Raw genomic sequence first — 10,080 nt, forward strand, 5'->3', positions numbered from 1 at the left:
CAGAAATATCAGCTATGCGTTAACATTTAGTTTCCTCCCCTTCTCATATCTCCCTCATTTATCAGGGCTTTACAAATTTTATTCCTCGTATTTTCCGAAACAAAATCAACCGTTGAAGAGTCGCCAATTGCTGTTTGCCGTATTGGTGCAGTCCGATCCGTGATCTGCAGTCGAATGCATCGAAAAGGATGCACAATGCATACAAAGTGTGCCGAGGCTTCGCTGAGCCGTGATTTTTCCTTCCTCCCGTATATCCTGCAGCAATCCAGATGCTGGAGTAAAGGAAGTGACAAGGACTGATTCATTCGGAGATTTGAATTGTAAACGTGATTCAATTTTGGCGTTTACTTTTTTGTTTGTTAGTTATTGGATTTGTGGTTGAGGTTTTTTACACGCGTTTTGGAATTTCAGTTTTTAATTTGCTTTACAAATGTGATTGAACTGATGCGGGTTGGCGGTTGTGATTTAGTGAGAATGGGTCCGCGTGTGTGTCTTGTAATCAAGAGCTTTATTGACATCTTTTGCAACTTTTCAACATTTAGATTTCGATCATAGGCGGCTCATCAGGAAGGTTGCGGAGCCGAAATGATAAAAAGATATTTCGTTTATTATATTGGTACATTGCATAGTCATATTTTGAAACAAAAGAAAAATTATAAGAAATTATGTTCAAAACCTTCCACAATACACACAGCACATACACATACTCCCACATGTATTATGTTTAACTGGTTTATAAACGAACACTGCCTGTATTTCTCGGTATTTTTTTTCATTACCAACTTCAAAAGAGCACAATAACAAAAGCTTAAAAAAAATCTAAGGAACGAAATACCGAGAAAATGTCTAAACGAATAAGGTTACCTTAAGCCATTTATTAAAGTACCTGGAATCCATCATTTAATTCGTTTAGAGCCAGTTATAGCTCAGTATTAGTTTATAGATTGCCCTACTTTCGCTCACTGGGAAAGATTGCCTCTTCTATTTCATTCTGTAGCAGTCGCATTTAGATTTCCATTTCCGAGTGTAATTAAATAGACGAACTTTATTGAGCACTCTGCGTACTACAATCTTCTGATTTTTTTTTAAATCCCATTATCGTTTAGACACAAATAAAAAGCTCCGGGAATGTTGCGCTGTAACCGATCTGTTTGGATGCGTATTTACAAAGGTTTAATTAACTTTGTTTTGAAAACAGTAATGGATATTCTTAATATTAAAACCTTTACGTTTTGTCGACTGTGAATAAAATTTATTTCAATTTTCATGTTAGTCAACAGCGAAAAGTACCTAATAATTATCTATTATTTTAGGTAAACTTTTTACTTCATAAAAGTCATTTATATAAAATAAAGGTTTCAATACAGTAAAGCGATCGTAGCATTAGCTTACCATTATTTTCTTCCCTCTATTGATTACTTGTATTATTCCTATTTATGAAATAATTTTTGATCGCCATCATTTATAAATTACATTCATTCATATAATCACGATTATATCCCTTGCGAGGTAGAGAGAGCCAGTAGTCTCACAAAGACTGAAAGGTCACGTTTAGCTAATTCAAATAGTGACAGGTTGCTTTCCCATCACCTTAAAGAAGAATTCCAAGTTTTTTAGGTATTTAGGAACATTTAGAATTATATACTTAATGTTACTTTTAAAGTCATCTTGGACAGTCAATATATAATTTTGAAATAAAATTCAATTTGTTATAGTAATTTTTTACAAGTATAAAAAATAAATGACGCGAATTTCTGATTTCTGACTTTTTCATAAAAACGCAGTTATGTTTCTTTTTTACTGCTGTACACCTTTGTACCAAATATAAAAAAAATTGTCCAATTAAAATATTAACATCACCAGCCTGTGTCCATATTCAAGCAAAAATGTCATATTGTTTTCAATTTTAAGTTGCCTGAGGCCGATTTATTTGGAATTCATACATATGCAATATGTAAATACAAAATGTAATATTTGCTACCTATTTTATTTGATTATATTAAATTACCTTCCATTTAGATCAATTTGACTAGCTTTGCTGGTCAAACATTCGTCTGTATAAATCGTGTTAACGTATAAAACAAAAAAAAAAATATCGTAAAAATATGTAAAAGAAATGATTTATAATTGTGAATGAAGGTACACAGTTGTGTAGTGCTTTCATGATGACATTAAATGGAACTTATATATTTCTATTGTAGTGAACTTACACGAACGTATTACTGTGAAGAGGATTCATGACCTTAGTCCAAAATTATTGGAAGTTTAATTAAAGATTAGGGATTTTGCTTTAATAATCAAATCACTCAACTCGACACTTATCAATTCTTGTTTATCAAAATAAAGCCTTACTAAAATTACTATGGGCCTGAAAAATACCCAATGACTTCAAGTTCTAAAACAGCAAATGATAACACATAAGTGCACTTTCGTAATTATAATAGTTTGAATGTATGTGCAATCTTACACAGCCGAGTACCTAAGTATGCGTGGCATTTGAACTATTTAGATAATTTCGTAAATTGTTAACGGTCGCGTGAAACAAGACAATAGTTTTAATTGTCGAGTTAATAGATCGTGACTATTGTTGGTTAACACATATATATTTTGGTAAAAGAGGGGCGTTATTTGCATTTTCGCCTTAGTACGAAAGGGGTTTAGTTTCAAATATTATTTCAGAGGTAAAGATGTTCCCGTAATAATTATATACCCATGGATTTAAAAATTGATGTAGTTACAAACATGCTGTAAAAATTAAAAAAAGGCCCGCATGTTGCATATATTTTAAAAGTTTCTAATTGTCATGATATTTAGCTAAAACGAAAATTGACTGAATGAAAAATATCATAAACTATTTTGTACAATCATACTCGTACGTAAGCCGTAATAATAAAAGTCTAACGCGATCGACATTCGATGGCAAATTGTACGCAACAGCCTTTCAACGGGATTGCATCACTGCCATTGTTTCTGAGGCGGCTAACAATACAATTATTGAAATATTGTTCGACTTTATTAGATAAAACATTAACATGATTTCGACATATTCTGTTACAAAGAAACTATCAAAAACTAAGGGTTTTGGATTTATAGAAACCGAAAGAGAGTTAAGCATAAGAAATCCTGACTAGACGTCATGAAAGATGAAAGTCAATGGTCATATAACTGAGGATGTCGAGGTCCGTGTATTAGAGAAATAGAGTATAGAAGAAACAGATAGTCTTAAAACTCTTATGTTGGATGCAGGCAGATGATTGAATATCTTTTAAATGCTGAGAAATGATAATTTAATCGAGAATATGCTTGATAATTAGAGAGAAAGAGATAAGAATAAGGGTATAAAATTAAAGCTAAAACCGAACAAGTAGACCAGACATAAACATTACGTTTGACCTTTTGTAATCGAATGTTATTGTATCTAGGTATGCCTGTGTGCAAAACAATATAATATAAGTAAGGGATAATGGTACTATTTTGATTGAATTTATTATCTCGACATCTAATTATGTAATGACATTGAAATTTACATGGATGTCAAAGAAGGCGAATTAAGGACAAAAGCACGATCGATATGTATACTTACTTAAATTTTCAAGGCACTGATATTAAGAACTATTATACTTTGGCTACTTTTTTACAGCATACTATCATCTTCCTCTTCTTTCTGAGGAGGCGACCGGGAGCCACCTATGACTACGATGCTGAAGGGGCATGAAGTCAGTCAGTTTAAACCTTTTTAACCGACTTCAAAAAATGGGGAGGTTCTTAATTTAACCGTAATCTTCACCGCATGTTTAGATATTTAGTTTAGGAGACGATGCAAGTTCTCTCTTTTATGAGGATCTTGTGGTCCGCCTTTGAAAACAATGCTTTTAGGAAGTTAAAAGATGGGAAAGATTCATACCTTAGATAAGAATGGGAAGTCGAATATAAATTATATTCACTAACTTAAGAATTAATCTTAATGTCTAAATAAGATATGAGGTTATTTTTAAAATCAGCCTGTATAGTTGTAAAATATTGGTGCTACCTTGAAGAAAAAAATTGCAACACATTAACTACGTCTTAATATATAATATTAACATTACCTTGTTACATCTTGTTTAATGTATAATATTATATAAATCTAGTTCTAAGGTAATTTAAGAAATCGACAATGTCCAAAATGTAAATTTAATCAAATGATAGTGACATTCAAACAGTTTCAAATTAATATGCGTTTGAGCATTATTGAAATAATTGAACTTTTTTAATTGTATTTATCACATTCTTAATACGTAGCGAAGTAATTTCTTAATAAAATATGACAATTTTTTATATGTGTTTGGGTAAGATGTTATAGGTAGAATATAGGGCAAGTAAGAATTGTTATTGATATCACAATTTTGATCTAAAAATATTTAAATATTTATATTTGTATTTACAACATATATTCTAGGATATTTATAACCACAGCTTTGCTGGCAAAATTTCCCTGTGACAGTGAATTTTAAAATTCGTGACAACCTTACTTATTCAAGTCAATAATTCGCCAAATCAGATTCATTCGTATGTTAAATCGGGACGTTGTTTGCATTCCAATATTTAGACCCTCATTAAGCTTTATTGTCGTCGGGCGATAGAATAAGCAACTGATTACTCGTACAGATAAATATTTGTGTATTGCAGCCGCATTTGGCATATCGTCGAAGGTAAAAGGAAAGAGGGCGTGGCAGGGCCGCACCGGTTGTTCGATAGGTATCCTTGTGGTAGCATTGAGGTGATCTAGTTACTCGCCGGTGTAAGTTGCAGAATGCGGACGCAGCCCACACCTTGCAGCATTCATGACAAGCAGGAAGTAATCTGGCGCAAGTTTTTTTAACTACATTGACATTTACGCCTATTTTATTGGGTGATATTTTTTTACTTATCAATTAATCGGGGTCGTAATAAATATACATCTGTACTTTAATTCCATTGATTGGACTTAAAATTTATTAGCTAATTCTAAATTTATTTACAAGTTTCGTCAAATAACTTCGAACCGCAGACCCTCCTCAACATAGTAACAAAAACGTTCAACACATGTATACCTGTCCATTAACTCACAATATCACAGCGAACAACAAATAAGAAATGCTTTGCGACCGAGAACGCATCGCGGCCGCCTCGGTGACTCGGCGAATTGCTAATTGATGCGTTTTTTTGATGTTTTACGGCCTTTACAAATCGCCGGGCCCTTATACTATTGACTTAAACTTTGTGGAAAGAGTAGGTGTAACCGTCAGGCGCTCTGTTCAGGCTAAATTTGCCTGGAGGGAAGAAACGGGACGGAGGGGGCGTTGTGGCGTCGTAGTACTGTTGGCGGGCCACTGGTTGCGGCGCGGTGTATTGTTGAGATTGAACTCCACTGTATTGTGCTTGTTGCACTCCAGGGTAGATGTTGTTGGGTTGGTACTGAGGCTGGGGCTGTGGCTGAGGCTGGTACTGAGGCTGGGGTTGGGGCTGATACTGTGGTTGCGGTTGGTATTGCTGCTGAGGCGCGACGTAGTTCTCCTGCTCGTATAACTCCGGGTGGTACTGTCCATCATCTTCATTAGGTTTTCCTCCATAATTGCGAACGGGAGCAGGTGCCGTATATTGTTGAGGTGCAGTGTACTGGTTCGCTTTGTAATCCGGAGAGTTGTATCGCGGGTCGGGCGTGTAACCAGGAGTGGGCGCGACGGGTTGGGGAGCGGTAGGAATGTGATCACCGATGGCTTGGAATCCGTTCTTTCCGGCGATATAGTTCACTGTTTTTCTTTGTCCAGTGGGGTCGATGTAGGAGTAGCTCCCCCTCCGGTTACCGTCAGCGTCGGTTTCTTCTTTGAAGTCGATGCCGTCCTCCTGTTGGTAGGCGGCTCCGAAAGCTCCATTTCCGTTGAGGTAGCGTGCTTCCTGAACGATGGCGGCCGTTTTTGGGTCTCCGGCATATTTAGGGACACGTCTGGCGCCCTCCTGGTTTTGGCACGTCGCGATCGCGATCACAAAGGAAATAATAGCGAGCCTGTACATTTTGCTTTTGAAAATGTGCACTGCCCGCGTGAAAGTAACAAAGTGTGTCGTTGCGGGCGGGTGAACTCATTTTATACGGACAGTAGAGGCCTTGGCGGGTATTGGAAGGGCCTGCGGGCTCGACCGCGAATTGTACATAGTTCATAATACTCGGGATATATGAGGAGTGATCGAGGAAGTGACATTCAGTGACGAGTGCAGGTGTCGTCCTTTGATAGGATCGAGATCAAAGATGAATAAATAAAATGAATTTTAATGATGAAGGAAGTAGAGCATGTGTTCATGGATCAGATCATTTTTAAGCACTGTAGTTGTTGGTTTTGATAAGTCATTAAAATTTTAATAAGTCATGAAGAGTATAATGTTAAAATACCATGTAGGTACTATTAGAATAATATTTCTTCACAATCAAATCATCAAATCGTTGGAAAAATTATGCTGTTTGAACAATGTAACAATTAAAATTTTGCAATTAGTAACTATTTCATTACTCATTACTAACTGTGTCGCATCATTTTATGAGAAACTTAAGCAGTAACTTAGTATGCGACATGAGTGTGAATTCTTTTGTTGTCGTTAGATTACTACTGTAATACTACTTGTAATCCTGTTATCTACACATTGCGTGCGGTTCCCACGCGATATTTCTTGTAAGTTAATTTACTGGTATTATCTCCATTTCTTTATACACTGCTTTGATATAAAATAGCGAGTTCTTAGAAGTAGTCGTTTTTAAACTAAATAAATTAATTACAGAAGACATATGTATATTATAAATGAGATGCTTAATTATATTTGACCAAAGTACGCTCGCTGCTTCGCTTGCGTAAAACGTAAAATCTGCTCTTTGTGTATCCCTTACTCACAAAAGGAAACTACATGCCAAATGTCTAATCTCTAGCCAATGTTTGGGCTGGGCGTTGATACATCAGTCAGTTAAACAATGTATATTCTCTTATCCAAAAAATTTTTTTTAAATATGTGAAATTATATCAGCAAAATTGATAAGGACAAAAAATTGTCTTTCAAATTGATCATTAACCTTGCCAGTGACAGTGTAAGTGACAAGACTTTTTATTGCATTTTGAAGAAGCTTTTTCTCTGTTCTTATCATTTTGTAGTTTCATTTTGTTTCCTAATGCCTTCATTAGCAAGTAATGCAATGCAAAGCGATTGAATCACACGTGGTTTATTGTTCGATATGTTCTGTGACATAAAGTTTCAATCCGTGGGATATTTTATTTAAATTAATTGAAGTAAGCAAATGTTTTGAAATGAGCATCACAAAACGCAAAATAAAATATTGTTTATTTGCTATTTGGAAAGAAAGTTTCATGGACTGTCTATCCTTAAGCATTGAATCTAAATGTTAAAGAATTTGGTACAGGGATAGACTTATTTGGGAATAGCTGGAGGTATGTTTATAACCTACAGGTTGTTCTAAAGTATAAGCTTTTTTACTATATAGGTTTAAGTATAGGTTATAATAGAGTCATATATACCATCTGGCCCCTTTCCCGGATTGAAGACAGATACTTTAATTTTTATTCTGTGCCTCGATCACCGCATAATTATTTATTTTATTTTATTTTATTTTATTTTATTTTATTTTATTTTATTTTATTTTATTTTATTTTATTTTATTTTATTTTATTTTATTTTATTTTATTTTATTTTATTTTATTTTATTTTATTTTATTTTATTTTATTTTATTTTATTTTATTTTATTTTATTTTATTTTATTTTATTTTATTTTATTTTATTTTATTTTATTTTATTTTATTTTATTTTATTTTATTTTATTTTATTTTATTTTATTTTATTTTATTTTATTTTATTTTATTTTATTTTATTTTATTTTATTTTATTTTATTTTATTTTATTTTATTTTATTTTATTTTATTTTATTTTATTTTATTTTATTTTATTTTATTTTATTTTATTTTATTTTATTTTATTTTATTTTATTTTATTTTATTTTATTTTATTTTATTTTATTTTATTTTATTTTATTTTATTTTATTTTATTTTATTTTATTTTATTTTATTTTATTTTATTTTATTTTATTTTATTTTATTTTATTTTATTTTATTTTATTTTATTTTATTTTATTTTATTTTATTTTATTTTATTTTATTTTATTTTATTTTATTTTATTTTATTTTATTTTATTTTATTTTATTTTATTTTATTTTATTTTATTTTATTTTATTATCTTAGGAAGACCAACAGCAACAAACAACAACATAATAGTAAATAAGAATAGTTACACTGAAGCCAATTATGGGTCCTCACAAATAGAAACGGTATTATGTTAACAAATAAGTTGAACATTATTTTTGCTTCGTACACTATCAATCGTTTCATGCAGGCTAATCGATTGAAGGTACCTACTCCTTACTTAAATCAATATAGAAATACTCACGAAAACTACAGTTTATCCTCATACTACTTTAGGTATGGTCTAGGACTAACAATGCCGATGCAAAACATGCACGTGGAGATTGACCTTGCTTAAGTAATAACTTATGTAAGTGGCACAATGTAACTCAGTACAAATTAAATGATAATGACCAGCAAGTATTAATTTCATTATATAAATAAATAACATTAGAGCAATGGAATCTTAACCTTGAAAACTCTGGTTTAAGGTGCGATTCTTGTCTTTATTAACTTGAGAGCATCGTTGGCCAAATTGTTCAGATACCTGAATAAGCGTTCACTGGTTCCAGTACTAGCGGGACCGTGTACCAATGACGAGGTTCTGAGTACTAACCGACACTCTTTGCACATTCAAGCAACTGGATCTGTAACCAAGTAGCCATGATACCAGCTTGGATAAGTTCTCGTGCAACTATTTGCGGAGGCGAGAGCAGTGACTTCATATAATTGGATTAGGTACCCAATTCAGGTTGACTGAGGTACCTTATCCACGATCATAGACGAAAGCGTACCCCGGGGTCATTTCCAGAAAGAAGGAGCCAGGAGGAAGAAGACACGAAAGGTACTGTCAAACTTTCTTATTGTTTGACAAAAAGATAAATATTTTAATTATTTAATTTATATAGTAGGCGTCTTTAAATAAAGGAAAGCTTAATAACTTAGATCTATCATAAATCATCTAAGATTTATAACCACGTCCAAATTGTAAACAAGCTTATTTTTCAGCTTGTCCATATGTACAATTTTCTTATTGTATTAATATTTTATGGGCTAATGAATGCTCATACGTCAAGAATGGGTGTCTGGTAAAGGTCGCTGGCTGCCCGCAATCAAGGCTGCGTCGGCGCAAAGAATGCTACAGTTTTTTTTGTCAATAAGTTCATGGCAAGTTAAAGAAAATCAGACTCATTGTTATTTTTATTGTAAAGGGCTATCTTTAGCTTCAGTTTTTTGCCACGGAATCCCAAAGAATATTAAAAATTTGGAAGTAAACCCTTTATATAATATTTTGCATAACCTTGGATAAGTATTTTCTGTCTGATCTTTAGCGAGTATGAATCACTCGTGTGAATTTAGTTTTTGAGTTGAACGTAATTTTTGAATCCTATATTTTACCTTAAGTCATCGCGATAAGTACATGAAGTATTTATTTCAATTAAATCTGCCATCAGTAGTATTACAACAAACATACAATAATCAACCATGCGCTGTATGTGGCCTTTCAATCTTTTCCAGACTGTTTACTCTATCTACCCCGTAATAGACATAGACGTGATTATATGTATACATGTATGTATTCATAGTAATTATTTGTAGTTATGCTGAAGTATCTTTAAGTTAATTTTCAGCTAAACAAACATAGTGAGAAGTTTACTTTTCTTCCCAGATAGTAAACGTCAAACAAGTGGCGAGGGAATATGTCGTTACGTATGCGTTTTTATTAAGAAAGGTCGAAAAAATTGACATGAGAATTTCCGATACTAAAGCTGGTATACAACTTTCTATCAAGAAATACGAACAGACATATTTTTTGACTGATATCACCAACGAACTTGAAAATGCTTCGATTATTATGTTTAATGTCACGGAAATTCAACCAGGA

At 32.8% G+C, this 10,080-nt stretch overlaps 1 protein-coding gene across 1 annotated transcript; it reads right to left on the reverse strand.

Moving 5' to 3' along the window:
• Positions 1 to 5,232: 5,232 nt before the first annotated feature.
• On the reverse strand, positions 5,233 to 6,033 carry LOC106138058 (tyrosine-protein phosphatase non-receptor type 23). The gene has a single exon (XM_013339071.2). The coding sequence runs from the start codon at positions 6,031 to 6,033 to the stop codon at positions 5,233 to 5,235; it is 801 nt and encodes a 266-aa protein (XP_013194525.2).
• Between the last annotated feature and the right edge of the window lie 4,047 nt (positions 6,034 to 10,080).

Source organism: Amyelois transitella, chromosome 15 (genome assembly GCF_032362555.1).
Source record: "Amyelois transitella isolate CPQ chromosome 15, ilAmyTran1.1, whole genome shotgun sequence".
In the NCBI taxonomy this organism is placed as follows: domain Eukaryota; kingdom Metazoa; phylum Arthropoda; class Insecta; order Lepidoptera; family Pyralidae; genus Amyelois; species Amyelois transitella.